The sequence below is a fragment of the Lagenorhynchus albirostris genome, chromosome 13 (genome assembly GCF_949774975.1).
Source record: "Lagenorhynchus albirostris chromosome 13, mLagAlb1.1, whole genome shotgun sequence".
Classification (NCBI taxonomy): domain Eukaryota; kingdom Metazoa; phylum Chordata; class Mammalia; order Artiodactyla; family Delphinidae; genus Lagenorhynchus; species Lagenorhynchus albirostris.
Genome location: NC_083107.1, coordinates 13,898,536 through 13,914,375, shown reverse-complemented (window position 1 = coordinate 13,914,375; position 15,840 = coordinate 13,898,536). Strand labels below are relative to the sequence as shown.

Genomic DNA, 15,840 nt, shown 5'->3' with positions numbered 1-15,840 from the left:
GAAAAGGGGAAGGACAATAGAGTAGGCCAGTGGCTGGGGGAACCCCTATTGAGAAGGTTATACTGAACAAAAGCCTGAAGGAGATGGGGGAGTGAGCCATGCGGTCACCTTTACAGGAGAAAGAAGCAGGGAGTGCAAAGGCCCTGAGGTGGATGTGTGACTATGGTGCTCTGGGAACAGCAAGGAGGCCAGGGTGAGTACAGAGGTAAGTTCAGAGAAGTAGCAAGGGCCAGAATGACCTTTCCAAGGCATTTTAAGGACTTGGCTTTTACTCCAAGTGACCTAGGAAGCTACTAGAACTTAACACAATAAAAGGCAGCATAATGATTGATATTTGCCAACCCCAGACTCAAATAGGTCTACAATGCTAGTAATGGGTATAAACTTGCTTATGCACTTCCCTGTCTAAAAACTCCACAATTAACCTGTAAAAATTCAATTCTTTTGCTTTTGGATGAAATAGTATGTATGGCTAGTGATGGTATAATTGACATTTCTGGGCCAGCATACCGTTGTAGCTCAGTTTATTCATCCAGTCATTCGACCAGAGTTGAGGATAAAAGAAAGGAATGAGGAAGCTCAAGGCTAGTGGAGAGAGGCGGAAATATAAACAAGCAAAAAAAGGAACTGAGGCACCATAATAGACAGCTGGAGTAGCTGTGGAAAGACCTCAGAAAATGAGGGAGGTTGAGCTGAGCCTTAAGAGGGGGAGAGATGCTCTCCAGGTGTCTGCTGGGGGTTGGGGGCAAGAGCAGAGAAGCAGATCCCTCTGGCAGAGAGGACAATGCACGCAGAGGAAATAGCTTGAGGTAAGGCCCAGACGTTGAAACCTCATGGCACTTTATGGAATGTGCAAGTGGTTTAGTAGGGCTGGCGAAGGGATGATGCTTTAGCAAAAATCAGCGTTGGCCTGCTCATGGGTAAACTTGTAGGCTAAGCTAAGAAACTATCATTTACCTGAGGGAAATGGAAAGCCTCTGGAGGGTTTTAAGGGTGAGAGTAGCATGATCACATCTGCACTTTGGAAGAATAATTTTAACAGCAATGTAGAGCATGCCCTGGACTGGTGTAAGGGCGGGGGAGGCGGAAGAAAAAGACAATTCAAACAAGAGATAAGGGTGTGATCTAAGATAGTAACAGTAGTGTTGAAAAATAGACATGTAGGTGACACACAGTAAGAGCCCAATAAGTAAATGAGATGTCAGGAGAAACAGATCTAGAATACTTGTCCTGTCACAAAATATTGACCATCTTGCACTAGACTAGGTACACCACTCTGGAGGGGCAAGTTCCCTCTCCCTTTAGGGGAAGTAGTTGCTGAGTTTTTGGTATAGGAGTTTAAGAACTCAGTGTGAAATTCAAATAGAGATGTCCAAAAAACAGCTGAAAACAATGAGTCTGAAGAATCAGGAAACGAAAATTGGTCTGGAGATTTAAATTTTGAGAGTATCACTCAGGAAAGTGGTGAAATTGTCTAGGGAGGACATTTAGGACAAGAAAAGCAGCATGTATGACCAGAATAGAATCTCAAGGAACAGCAAGATTTAAGTAAAAGAGGAATCAGCTAAGGAGCCTGGGACGAATTCGAATATTAACGAATGCAAGGACCTTGTTCACCAATGTGTCCTGAATGCTTAGCTTAGTGCCTGGCAAAAACTGGATGATGGATAAATGTTTGTGGGTTGATAAAGGGAAGAAAGAAGTAGTACTTGTCACAGAAATAAAAGAACCTGAAAACAATAAATAAGGTGCTGGAAAAAAGAAAGACTGTCAAATGCTACGGTGATCAAAATGAGGACTGAAGAGGGCAGCTTTGATTTAGTAATTAGGCAGAGAATATAAGCGGTCCTAGCAAGGAGAAGTTGTCGCATGAATTGAGTCTCGAACGATCATCATTTTAGACAAGACGAGACTAACCATGAGCTTAGTAAACCACGTCAGAGACATTATAGTAACTACACAAACGCAGGCTAATTAACGAGGAGACTGGCGGATGATAACGCCGCAATCTGGGTACCCCCACCTTCCCAAGGGCAAACTCTTCCCTAGCCCCACTGGGTTCTAGGCAGTGCTCACTAGCCAGGGACGTTCCCGGAACTACGGGTCCCAGCAGGCCATGCGCCAGACAGCCATGGACTCTGAGGAGAAATTGGGCGCCAGACCTTCTGGGAACGGTAGTTTGTGGCCCCGACCCCAAGAAGCTCTGCACGCTTCCCACCAACTCCTTACTTGAGCTCTTCGGCCGAATACATCCCGAAAGAAATGCCCTGCAGCCGCCGCCAGGGCATGTTCTTTGAGCCCAACATCCTCCAGGTCAGTTCCGAGCTCTGACACCCGGAGAGAAATTCCAGTCACCACGGGTATATTTTTAACGCTGCCTCCGGCCCGCAGCCACCATGTGATTTAAACTGCGCTTGCGCGCGCGAGAAAGGCTCGCGGGAAGATTTACGTGGACGATAACATTTCCGATCTAGGGGGGGAAGGAAATAATTTCACGACTCTCACTCGCCCTTTTATTTTGAAAATAATCGAATACATATAAGACATTAAAATAATATTTTAGGAAATATCTTTGAGGCAAATGAGGTGTACTGAGCCTTTAACTTCCGAAGCAAAATCTTTCAAACCGTGGGACTGTAACCTCCTATGTTATGATTGCTTTCGTCTTGTTCCGTCTCAGCCAATAGCCGAGCTATTCCACACCCCCTCCCCCCTCCCCCACAGCCTTAGGTGGAGGGCATGCTTTCCCCGTATGCTTTGCGAAGACGCCAAAGATGGCGGCTGTACATTCGGCCTGCTGGTTGAGGGTCCGCCGCGGGCTTTGCCTACCGCTGACGGGTCGACGAGCAGGTCTCTGCGGACGGGCCCCCAGTAGCAGGTAAGAGAAGCTTGGAGAATCCATGAGAAAGACCCCAGGATCACCTGGGCCATATGTGTCCCCTTTACCCCCGGAGAGCTGGGGAACTAGGTACGGTGGAGTGGAAGGCGCGTGCGTGCGCTCGCGGCTGCGTGCCCCGAGAAGCTGGCACGCGGAGTCCGCGTACTTGAAGAAGGGCTCCAAACGCGCTGGTTAGGGGGATATTTATTGCTGGGGCTCGCCTACCCCGGGGTTAGAACTCTTGGCAAGATTCAGGATCCTGCTGTTGTGGATCTTGCATTCTAGTAAGTGTGGGTATTGGCAACGTCTCCCCAAGTTTTAAAAGAAAGAAAAATTGTATCCGCTCTTACCCGTTTTCACCCACCGGGAGGAAGGGGGGAAAATCAGGTTTTCCCAAGTTAAAGGCAGTTTACGAGTTCCACCGTATGCTGGGTGTTATGGGGATGTTTGGCCAAAGAAATTATACAGGTGTTTATAAAAACAAGAAAGTCTAAAAGATCTGAACACAATCTGAATAGGATTGCTGTGATTGTTAAAACTAGGCGCATGTATCATTTGTGTAGTTTTTTTTCACTAGGTACAAACTGGCGTTGTGGAAGTATGAGGTGGGAATTTGTTGTGAAAATTTGGGAATAGCCTAATTTTGGATTCGATGTTTGCTATTTCCTTTGTGAAGTGATAGTAGACAAATTCCCTTATGTGTAAACTGGAGCTAGTAGTAGCCATCAGAAAATTGTGAGTAATAAGTGAGTTGTGTAATCTACAATATACATTTTATATGTAACATCTTCCCTCCTCAATCCTCACAAAAGAGAAGACGCTCCACCTGGTAGTGCAGGAGCCTTAATGCTGCTGTTCAATCCCAGTCCTTTTCCCGGTGGTGCCCAGTGTTGTTGTTTTTCTACCCATTTCCTTTGATTTGGCAGCAGCATCTCTCCCTCAGTCTTCACCCACAAGACAAGAGTGGTGTATGTGACATACATGTCACGAGAAACAGCATGATTTGAAAGAATTGATCCCTTTCTGAAGTTGATCCGTAGCAGAGAGGTATTACTTTAAGATGATGCCCGAGACCAGATACTAGTAGAGGAAGTAATTCTTCATTTAATCACATCTTGACAATTTTCTGAATGGTACCAATGCTATTTAGGAAGGAAATACTTACAAGGTAGTGTACATTATCTGTGTGGTATATTGACTCTATTTTTTAGCATGATCAGAACGTTTTAAAACTCATTCATGGGTCAGTGATTCTATATTTTGGGTTAAAAAAATAATATAAATTGTTCCAAGTTTAAATTAGGACACGTACATTTGGTACATTCCTGATTGTTGAAGGAAGTGCAATGAAAGGCTGTGGTGATCTTAGTTTCATAATTTGTCAAAATTGCTTTAAGTGGGATAATCTTTTATTGTCATCAGGGCATCATCCATGTAAAATCAGGAGCTCCTTACATCATCCCTTTTAGCCTCAGTGTTTTGGGTTCTCAAAGGTGAAAGTTCCTTATATTTCAGATAAGCTGCTCAAATGTTCAAGTGCTACTAAATTTTTCCTTTTTTCCCCTGATTTTATTTAATGAGATGGCCTGATTTAAAAATTTTTTGGCAATATGATGTCTATATCTGGTACATATTTTGTAATCATTTTGAACTTGCCATTGAGACCATGTCTTCTCAGCATACGTTGACATGAATTATCCGGTTGGTTTGATCCGTGATAATTGGAAAATTTTGGCTGAGTTGCACATAAGTGGAGGTGAGGTGGGAAGTTCATTAATGAGTATTAGCTTTAGGGCTTTTATTTTTTTGTAGATTTTATTCTGGAAGTGCAGCCGTCCCAGAGGTTGAAGGAGCTGGTGCAACAGGTATATAAAAATATATTGAAGTAACTCAATTTTTATATTAATGCATTGTACTTCTTTATAGTAGTAGTATTAGGAAATTGATTCACTTTGTTTTATTTTTCACATTAAGGGACTGAAGAAGTGGTCATTCCAAAAAAGAAAACTTGGTGAGTATTCCATCAGTGTTCATTCAACAAGTGGTTAAGTGCTTATTATGAGCGAAACATTGTTAGGTAAGAAGCTAGTGGCGGGAATAGCAATGGGAGAGCATTCTTGGGGAGGGAACCATTGAGGAGAGAAAAGCTTAGGGGTCTGAAAGAATATAGAAGAGGAAGGTAGAGAGTAGTGTGTGAATGGGGAATGAGATTTACTTAAGAGTTAAAAGACCTTGTGAACTAAATTTGGGTTAGTGTTTACGTGGTGCTGGTCAATTATGAGCATCATTATTAGAGTAATTTTTTTTTTAAAGGAAGTTTTCACGTTATTGGGAGATTAAAAAAAATATTATCTTTATGGGGGGCTTCCCTGGTGGCGCAGTGGTTGAGAGTCCGCCTGCCGATGCAGGGGACACGAGTTCGTGCCCCGGTCCAGGAGGATCCCACATGCTGCGGAGTGGCTGGGCCCGTGAGCCATGGCCGCTGAGCCTGCGCGTCTGGAGCCTGTGCTCCGCAACGGGAGAGGCCACAACAGTGAGAGGCCCGCGTACCGCAAAAAAAAAAAAAAAAAATTATTTTTATGGTCTTTACTGAGGTAAGATGAAACAAATGGTGCACACTGCAAAATTTAGCTTTTTTAACTCACTTAATAGATCCTTGAACAAATTACCTTATATAGTAAACATTTGTTGAATATATAAGAACTAAAACTTACAAAAGTTTGTGTAGTAATGATATTATTGAATGCATTTAAAGATCCTTCAGGGCTTCCCTGGTGGCGCAGTGGTTGAGAGTCCACCTGCCGATGCAGGGGACACGGGTTCGTGCCCCGTTCCGGGAAGGTCCCACATGCCGCGGAGCGGCTGGGCCCGTGAGCCACGGCCGCTGAGCCTGCGCGTCCGGAGCCTGTGCTCCGCAACGGGAGAGGCCCGCGTACCGCAAAAAAAAAAAAAAAAAAAAGATCCTTCAAAAAGCCAGGTGTTTTTTGAGTATGACCTGAAGATTCAGGCTCATTTAAAAAAAACTTTCTTAAATTACTAAAGTAATTAATGGTTATTGCCATTAATTAGCAAGGTAACTAATGGTTATTGTTCAGTGGGATAAATTGAACATGCAGAAAGGAAATAAAATTACCAACAATCACTGTACTCAGAGTCAAGTTACCTAATCTGTCTGTGCCATAGTAGAATGTGGGTAATACAGTACCTGCCTTAGGATTAAATGAGCATTTGAATAGTTCCTGCCACAGGATCAGATCTCAGTAGATGATACCTATTATTTTAAAGTTCTGGGATGTAACATTTGAAGTTGTACGTATACATTTAGTTTAGCAGAGTTGATTTGTTAGATGTACCGTTCTATACTCTGTTTTAAATTTTGAATGATTACGTAGTATTTTATTATATGGTTATATTCAGGGTCATTTTTGTCTTCCCTGGACTGAGAATCAGAACCAAGATAAGAGTAGGAATATACATATCGTGAATGAGGCATTTCTTGAATGACATTCCAGCCCAGTGCAATTTACCAACTCATTGTGCCTCTATCCCTGACAAAGGTACCACAGGGAATACAAGAGAGGGAGTGTATTGAGGATGTGTTCAGATGGACTAAAGTCTAGTTGAGTTGTGTGCATATTTTATACTTTGTCTTACACCCACTTTACATGTGTACATAACTGTTTACACATGACTAGGGGCTACACAGGATATGATGGAACGAAGAGTGGTTGTATTGCAGTAATCAAGGTGAGTTTTATTGAAAACATAGTTTAGCTGTACCTTAAAATGGGTCAGATGATTTTGTTGGCATCAGAATCACCAGGGAATTTTGTTTAAAATACATATTCCTGCAGGTAATTCTTATAAACCCTAAACTATAAGCCTCACAGATATAGAAACAGTAAGGTAGGGTGGGACATGATCATGATCTGTCTGGTGGTAGTAGGAGACCATGCAGGCAGGCCTGTGAAAAATGCTCTGTTAGAATAGGAGAAATAAGGTAGTTGGTAGAGAGCAAACTGAGGCCTATTTATTTACAGCCCATGAGGTAAGAATGGTTTTTACATTTTTTATAGTTGAAAGAAGACGACTATTTCATGACACGTGAAAATTATGTGAAATTCAGATTTCAGTGTCAGTTAAATTTTTTTTTGGAACACAGCCTCACTCGTTTGTTAACTTACTATCTGTGCCTACTTTTATGCTCCAAAGGCAGAGCTGGGTAGTTGCAACAGTCCTCACGGCCCATAAAGCCGAAAATACTTACTGTCTGTCCCTTTACAGACAAAGCGATTGATAGAGGCTCTCTGATAGCCTCTGCTTTCCAGGCTTAGGAATTTGTGCTTTTAGACCTAGAAGCAGCCATAAAAGACTGCAAATTCCTGTTGCCTTATTTGAGAGATGAAGCATCTTTTAAGGCTGTTAAGATGCTTTTAAGGTATCTTTCCCAGATCACAGATGCCGTAGAAGACTAACAAATTGTAGAGAGTCACTGTGAGTTTTCTTATAGGAATGTGACAGGATAGAGTATTCTGAGCATGCTAATCTGGATGGTGTAGTTACTGTAGAGAGGGCAGGGAGCCCAATTATGATTGGTGCATAGGTAACTGGGCTCATTAAAGGAATGGATGTTAAAACTTACCAGATTGGACAGAAGAGGATGTGGAGAAATGGTTGCTCAGATATGGTTGTTGCTTGGGCAGTCAGTTGGAACAACACTTTGAAGGGAAAGTGGGCAGAACCACGACCTAAAATGTGCACACCTTATCGGTTAACCATTCTGGAGGAACCCCTGCAAATACGCCCAGAGAGACATGGATGACAGTGTTCTTTACAACTTGGGAATAATAAGAAATTGAAATAGCCCAAATGCCCATATGTAAGGGGATAATAAAAAGCAGTTATCATATTATATAATATTTAAGGAATTAATTAGATTTACACATCGTAGCATAGATAATACAGTCAAGCTTATGGAAGCACGTATCCAGAATGACAGTATATGTTTTCGATTTAGTTTTATGGTGGTATGTGTGTAAAAGTACCCTTTAAAGTTCTGGAATTATAAACACCAAACTTACAGTAGAGGAGGAGGGGGTCGCAAAATGACACCAGATATAATAGTCTAGTTTTTTTTTTTTTTAAGTATAATGTATTCATTGAGGTTATTTTTAGTGAGTGATCTGAATGTTCATAATTTTTTCACTTATATTTGTTCAGTATGTTGTAAAGATGTACTCACTTGATACGACTTAAATATGCTAACGTAGCATTTAGTTAGGGAATACTGAGAGATGAAAGAATATCTTTCTCTCACTGAAATTACGTAAGTGTGATTTTAGAAAATCCAGTAGATGTTGTGTATGTCAGGGAATTAGTCTTGACATAGTATAAAATTTCCTACGTGTTTTCTTTTTTTTCAAATGACTTAAATTATGAGTGTATGTTTAAACTTTATTTAAAAAAATACATTTGGTTTATTAAGTTTATTCTTATTTCCCTTTTTGAAATGAAACACAAAATCTAACACAAGTAAAAATACATTTGAAACCAAATTATTTTGTTTGTCAATTATTCCAGTGAAACCTCCTCTTTTCAATAGTTAGTGAATTGTCTCTACCCATAGTCATAGTGGGTGGCTGGCCTGAACTTCTTATAAAGGTTATATAGTTGAGAGGTTCCAAACTCGAATCATCTGGGAATTCAGTAAGAATGAATGTGACAGTTCTCCACAGAACCTGGGGGTCCTGATTCAACAGTCCAGAGTGCGGCTTGTGATTTATTCTTATATATAGCTGAATTAAGAGCCACCAGTTTGGATAGTAAAGGCAAGAATATTACAGAAAGCTACAGTAAGAATGCATAGGAAAATGGGTAGGAGGAGGAAAGATTCAGGTTAGACAGTTTGATGAGATGAGGGTGAAAATTGCTAGCCCTGGGTGATGGTTATAGGGACCAGGCCAGAGAGCGTAGCATGGAACGTGTACTAACCACCTTTGGGCAAGAGAACTAAACAGTTTTCTCATTTTCTAACTTCTTATTCTAGTGATCTTGAGAGATCAGAACTGGCTTTACTTGAGACCTGAACTTTGTTGTTGGCCAGTCCATTCTGAGAGTAGGATCACTTGTTCGCTTTGTGAGTGTGAAAAGCCCTCAGAGGGTTAACTTGTGATTCTCATTCTTAGGGATAAAGTGGCTGTTCTTCAGGCACTTGCATCCACGGTACACAGGGTAAGTAGGAATTTTAGGTTTTTGTATCTAATTCAGCTAATAATAACTGTTACGTTCATATCTCTGCATGATTCACAATTAAACTGTTGTAGATCTAGAGAGTTTCTTATTAGAAATATCTAGTTCAGTCCCTTCATGTGACAAATGAGAAAACTAAAGCTTTTAAAGTGATTGGCCCAGGGCTGCTTAGGATATTAAAACCCTGACTTAGTACCATGTCTTTTTTCTCCAAATTCAGTGTTTTTATACTATGCCAGTGATTTTTAAACTTAACCTCCTGAAGAGCTTGTTGAAATGCATGTTCCTGGGGAATGGTTTGGGTGTGATACTCTAATGCAAGTGATCTGTAGACCAACTTTGAGAACAGTGTACCCACCATGCTGGAAGTAATTCAGTGATTAAGAATCTGGGTCCTGGAGCCAAATGTTTTGTTTCATCGTTATCACAAAGTGACCTTTTCTCTTGATGCTTCTGTTTCCTTATCTATAAAATGGGGATTTAATTATAGCACCAAACCTTGAGGTTTGGGTGAGAATTAAATAAGTTAGTACACGTGAAAGGGTTTTGGACAGTGCCTAACACAAAGGACATGCTCGGTAAGTGCTAGCTATTTCCTTATTGCTTCAGCTATCTTGGTGATTTATTTGTGAATAATTTGCTCTCTTGACAGTTCAAGAATAGAGTCTGTAGTCTTGATAGATAAACTGAAACCCTGGTTAATGCCTTAGAAATGGAACTTTCTGATTGATTGTATTTTTCATTAGCTGCAAACTGTACTTTCAGTTTCAGCTGTGGGGGAAATGTCTAAAGTAATTAAGTCCTTTCTTTTTGCTGCAATGTCTGTGTGGATTCTGACCCTCCCTGAGACCGTTATCACAGATTTCCAGAGCTTTTCTTCTATTGTAGATGCTAAACTTATAGGCTGTCAGGCCAAATACACACTGATATACCCTAGCAGTAGCTGAGGACGGGTTTTTAAATAGTGCATCTCCACACTAGCAAGACATTGAGATTTTCAGCTCACTTATCCATAAATAGGCACCTGAAATGTAAACTCTTGAAATAGGCCTCTGAGACTGTTCTCAGTTTTTTAATGAGAATGGCCCAGGGCCCTTTCAGGTCAAAGAAGTTACAGAATTATGTGTGGAGTTGTCTGACTTGTCTGTGTTTGGGCACTTAAAATCCAAGGGATAGTCATTCATTCATTCAGTACCCACACATTCTGCCCTTAACTGTGCTTACCAGGCTCTGTGCTGGTTGTAGAATTAAGACAGAGTCCTTGCATAGTTTCTAGAGAGGGAGGCTGGAGGAGCACCGAGGAGAGGGTGCATAACCCAGACTGGGAAAGGACTTCAGAAGAGCTGGTATCGGATCGATGCTTGGAAGACGAGAAGCCAGGATAGTGGGAAAGAGCATTCCTAGCAGAGGCAGCACCAGGAGCAGAGGCACAAAGGCATAGAATGAGGAGGTTGTATGGGGGAAGCAAGAATTTGTGGGGTAGAGCAATGAGAAGTGAGGCAAGAGCATGAATGCTATGCTAGGGTCTTCTGATTTTTATTCAAGTCCACTGAAAGACTTTAAGCAGTGGTGTGACATAATCATTCAAATTTTAGGGGGCTTCCCTGGTGGCACAGTGGTTGAGAGTCCGCCTGCCGATGCAGGGGACACGGGTTCGTGCCCCGGTCTGGGAAGATCCCACATGCCGCGGAGCGGCTGGGCCCGTGAGCCATGGCCGCTGAGCCTGCGCGTCCAGAGCCTGTGCTCCGCAGCGGGAGAGGCCACAACAGTGAGAGGCCCGCGTACCGCAAAAAAAAAAAAAAAAAAATTTTAGGAAAGACAGCAATGTGGATACGAGAAACCTTTTCTCTCAAATGTATAATAATGATCTTAACATGTCCAAAGCCCAGCCCCTTTCTCTCTAAAACTCACACATTCTTCGCCATCTCATTAATGGCAGCTCCATGCTTCTAGTTGCTCCTCTTTTTCATGTGCTGCACTTCAGTAAATCCTGTTTCTTCCATCAAAATATTTGTGTACGGAGTCCCAAAGACCACGCCAAGGTTCAGTGGTTTGCTAAGAGGATTCACAGGACTCAGCATATGGTCCTACAGCTATGTTTTATTACAACGAAAGGACACAAAGCAAAATCAGTAAAAGAAGAAGGCACGTGGGGTAAAGTCCAAAGGAGACCAGGAGAAAGCTTCCAAGAGTTTTCCCAGTGCAGTCACAAAGGACTCACTTAATTCCTCCAGCAGAGTTGACAACACGTGGGAAAGTCTACCAGGAAAGCTCTTTAGAGACTCAGTGCCCAGAGTCTATGTCTGGCACATACCAGAATTCCACACTCCCAGAAGGAAAGCAGTTGTTTAGCATAAACCACATAGTACAGTTTAGATCAGTACTGGGAATGGTGGGAACCCTCCAAAATCCAAGTTCCCGGATGCCCACCAGGCCTTGTAAGCAGGCCTTTCTAAGAATAGCAGTTTCAAGCCTGGTAACTTTTCTACCTGCACAGCATCCAAATCCTGAGCGCTTGTCATCACCGTGATCACCTTGGTCATCCAGGCCACCATCATCTCTTACCATCTTGGATTAATCACAACAGTCTCTGTCCTCTTCACCTCCTCTGCCCCCTACAGACTGTTCTCAATTAAGCAGCCGTAGTGACCTGCTACAGTGTTGAATCACATCCCTCTTCTACTCAGAGTTCATTTGTCTTCTCATTTATCATAGAATGGCTTCTCATTTGTCATAATTCAAATAAAAGCTGAAGCCCATCCGAGGGCATCTGAGGCCTTGCGTGTCCATCCACCACCCCCACGGCCACATCTCCTGCCGTCTTCCTTGATGGCTCTGCTCTACGTGGCCTCCTGGCTAATTCTCAGTTTCTTAGTAGGCCTGGGTCTGCCTCAGGGCTTTAATGTTTGCTGTTTATTCTGCCTGGAGTATTTTTCCCTGAGATATCCACATAATTTCCTCCTTCATCTCTTTAAGCCTTTTCATTGAGGCCTTCCTCAACCACACCATTTAAAATTGTATGTTTCGGGGACTTCCCTGGTGGCACAGTGGTTAAGAATCCACCTGACAATGCAGGGGACATGGGTTCGAGCCCTGGTCCGGGAAGATCCCACATGCCGTAGAGCAGGTAAGCCTGTGTGCCACAGCTACTGAGCCTGCGCTCTAGAGCCTGCAAGCCACAACTACTGAGCCCGTGTGCCACAACTACTGAAGCCCATGCGCCTAGAGTCTGTGCTCCACAGCAAGAGAAGCCACAGCAATGAGAGGCCCGTGCACCACAACTAAGAGTAGCCCCTGCTCGCCACAACTAGAGAAAGCCTGTGCGCAGCAACGAAGACCCAGCACAGCCAAAAATAAATTAATTAATTAATTTAAAAAAATAATTAGGGCTTTCTTGGTGGCGCAGTGGTTGAGAGTCCGCCTGCCGATGCAGGGGACGCGGGTTCATGCTGCGGAGCGGCTGGACCCGTGAGCCATGGCCGCTGAGCCTGCGCGTCTGGAGCCTGTGCTCCGCAATGGAAGAGGCCACAACAGTGAGAGGCCCGCGTACCACAAAAAAAAAAAAAAAAAAAAAGAATTAATAAATAAATGTATGGTTCTTTTCTCTGATAGTTCGTTTTCCCTGCCTCCCTCCCTTCCTTTCTTTCTTTCTCATAGCAGTTATTGCCTTTAAAATTACTATATGTTTTATTTATTTTTGTTGTCTGGAGATTTTTTTTCCCTACTAAATTGTGAGCTCTATGGGGGATAAGATTTTATTGTCTCCTTGGTAGCTAGAATAATGCCTGGCACATTCGAGGTGCTCAGTAAATATGGAATGAATGAATAAGGAAGGTACTGAACTAAGGCAGTGGCAGTGGGGATAAGGGACGGTGGAGTAGGTAGGGGATGTTAAGGAGCTCGAGTTGACCACAGCTGGTGACAGGTTAGTTGAGTGGAAGTAGTAGGAGAGGATCTTTGGCTTGGCTTGCAGAGTGCTTGGTACCATTCACTGAGATAGAGAAGATAGGAGGGAGAAGGAGCTCTGTCAGGGAAGTTCAGTTGAGGATAAATTTAGTGTGAGGCATCTGAGCTACAGGCCCAGAGTAGAGAAGTTGTTTCTCAGAAACCATGAAGGGCTTGGAAATCATTGAGGGAGGAAAATGTAGGAAACAAATAGGAAGAGTAAGTCTAGTAAGGGAAGTCCAGCATGTCACAGAACTAGGGGCCCCAAACAGGTATTTGATGAGGATGGTGGACAGGACAGAGCCAAGCAACAGTTGGTAATCGGGGAGTAATAGTCCAGCACAACTGCCCTAGAACTGCTTCCTCTGCGTTGTCATTACATACCCACCACATGTTGGTAGAGAGTGGTATAACCAGATGAAAGGAGCCTCAAATGAGTATAAAGGGAATACAGCATCAGGCATCAGGAAGCGAGGACCCCAAAGAGTACTGCCTCCGCGCCCTAGGTATGAGCGTCCTTCCTGTGAGAGCCGCAGGGAGGCTCTCCCCTGGAGAATCCAGGTCAGTAAGACGAGGCATCAAGGGGACAGAAGAGGTTCAGGATGCAAGTTGAGTTTTTCCTGTGGAACAAAGTTGCCAGAAGGCCCAGGGAAGGGGGCTCCAAGGGATAGGAGAAGGCCAGAAGAAGTAACTTGAGGGCTGTTCTAAGTGAGCCTCTAGTGGTGACGGAGAGTTCATTTTGCTCAGGGTTCTACCTGGAAGTATAGAACCTTGGGCAACAGGACGCGGGAGAAGCTGCTGTTCCTGCCTCCAGAGAGGGCCCAGTAACTACTCTCCTCCATTTGCAGGAAACCTTAGTGCAGGAAGCTGGTGCCCAGGCTAGTTAATTCAGAAGCTCTTGACCTTCAGTTTAAAACAGCAATTGTCCCTGGTGATAGCAGCCTTCAATTAAAAAACAGTCATGGGGGTTTGAGCCATTGTTTGCTTTAAGTTGTGCATAATTACAAACAACTCTACAGAGCCACGGGTGCAGTGTAGGTATTAGTGTCTGCAAACATACATATTTCTGCTTCTGTGATACATGTATAGTTAAAACGTACTTTACAGAGTTTGTAGTCATCACCAAAACCCGCAAGGTCCTCTTAATAAAAATCTAGCTAAAGAGACTTCTGTGTCTTCTCCACAGGATGCTACAGCTGCCCCTTACGCATTTCAAGATGATCCTTATCTCATACCAACATCCTCTATGGAATCTGTGAGTATTTTTATGAAACTTTTCTAGTATTATGTTTTATCTTGTTGGTTTGGGTACAAGAGTACATGTATAACTTAGCTTAGTTGTAAAAACTTTTGAAAAGTTTACAGATGCTGATAGATAAATTGGTAGATTTTCTGAATCTTTTACTACTTTTATTAAAAAGTTTTAGAGGTTGCCTGTGGAGAGGGTATTTGGTTTGGGTTTTTAGTACTTAGGGCTCTTTCCCACTATAGAGCAATCCACTCGGTTTAAGCACATTGCTTTTATATACCTCAAGCTGTATATAAGATGTGACCTGAAATTATGTCACACTCAGCAGAGGTAGATAAGTAATAATTATGTAGTTTAACTTCTAATTGGGATTCTGTGTATCACTGTATTCTCTTTTTTTTTTTAGGGGGGCAGAATAATTTTTGCTGAGGGTGTGACTTTGATCTCTTGAGTTTAAATTACAGGTTATATCAATTTATATCTAAATCTTTTTCTTTATACAGCATTCATTTTTGTTGGCAAAGAAGTCCGGGGAGAATGCAGCAAAGTTTATTATTAATTCGTATCCCAAATATTTTCAGAAAGACATAGCTGAACCTCATATACCGGTAAGGAGAGGCAATTGGACTTTTCAGATAATACTATGTAATTGTAACCTAAACTAAGTTTTTATGGCTAATATTTAAGTAGCTATTTGAATGCCTACAGTATTTGGGTGAAAAGTCTTTTAATGTTTATGGTTATCTTTGCTTACAATACTAACCTTTATTAAACTATATGTATTTGCTCTCCATTTTATTTTCCCCATTTGGTTTCTGTGACACCAGACACTTAGATCTTTACCTCTGTGACTGTTCCTTTTTCGTTTCCCTCATTAGCTTTTCTATCTACTCCTTAAGCCTTGGTGTCTTTTTCTTAGGGTTCCATGCTCAGTCACTTTCTCTTTTTTCTGTCCAGAATCTTCCTGCTTCAGTGACCCTTATACTCCATTTGGCATTCTTGTATATCTGGCCTAGGTATCTCTACTTTGACGTCCAGATTGTATTTCCAGCTACCTCTGTTCTGTAGTCATGAGGAGTGTGCAGGGCCTGCTGTGTGTTAGGCATTGAGCTTAGCGTGTCATACAGTGGTGAGCGAAACATGGGCTCTGCCCTCCTGAGTTTATTAGTGGAAATAGTAACTCAGACTCTTTATGTCTAAAACTGCTCCCTCTCACACCTCCCTACTTTCCGAAGCACGCACACACACACACCCAGACACACCCTCTTGTGCTTCTCAAGCAGCGACTCTTGGGGACAAATTAGGTAGTCAGTGTGATTGTGTCCATAAAAATATTAGAATCCTGAACTAAGACAGTGGCAGCAGTGGAATGATCATTTGTTGGCTATCCTTTCCCCGTTAAGTTTCTGACTTAACAGTTACTCTTCTATGTTTAGCTCACTTCTGCTTAAAGCTGTCCGTGGATCCCCTGCCCCCATGGCGGGCAGCATTCGCATACCTCTGAGACCTCTTACATCAT

At 42.6% G+C, this 15,840-nt stretch overlaps 2 protein-coding genes across 9 annotated transcripts in view; one reads left to right on the top strand and one right to left on the bottom strand.

The window, feature by feature from the left end:
• The window catches only part of POLR1A (RNA polymerase I subunit A), a 76,176-nt gene extending 73,793 nt beyond the window's left edge, over positions 1–2,383 (bottom strand). For both annotated transcript variants that reach the window (XM_060168613.1, XM_060168614.1), the window contains exon 1: positions 2,230–2,383. In XM_060168613.1, the coding sequence (XP_060024596.1) occupies positions 2,230–2,306 (77 nt within the window). In that variant the 5' untranslated portion in view covers positions 2,307–2,383. The remainder of the gene's footprint in view (positions 1–2,229) is intronic.
• Positions 2,384–2,746: 363 nt separating this feature from the next.
• PTCD3 (pentatricopeptide repeat domain 3) overlaps positions 2,747–15,840 on the top strand; it is a 30,545-nt gene continuing 17,451 nt past the window's right edge. For 6 of the 7 annotated variants that reach the window (XM_060170133.1, XM_060170139.1, XM_060170136.1 and 3 more), the window contains exons 1-6: positions 2,747–2,878; positions 4,691–4,743; positions 4,853–4,889; positions 9,064–9,109; positions 14,259–14,327; positions 14,825–14,929. In XM_060170133.1, coding sequence (XP_060026116.1) covers positions 2,775–2,878; positions 4,691–4,743; positions 4,853–4,889; positions 9,064–9,109; positions 14,259–14,327; positions 14,825–14,929 — 414 coding nt within the window. In that variant the 5' untranslated portion in view covers positions 2,747–2,774. The remainder of the gene's footprint in view (positions 2,879–4,690; positions 4,744–4,852; positions 4,890–9,063; positions 9,110–14,258; positions 14,328–14,824; positions 14,930–15,840) is intronic. The other variant, XM_060170137.1, reaches the window with a different exon arrangement.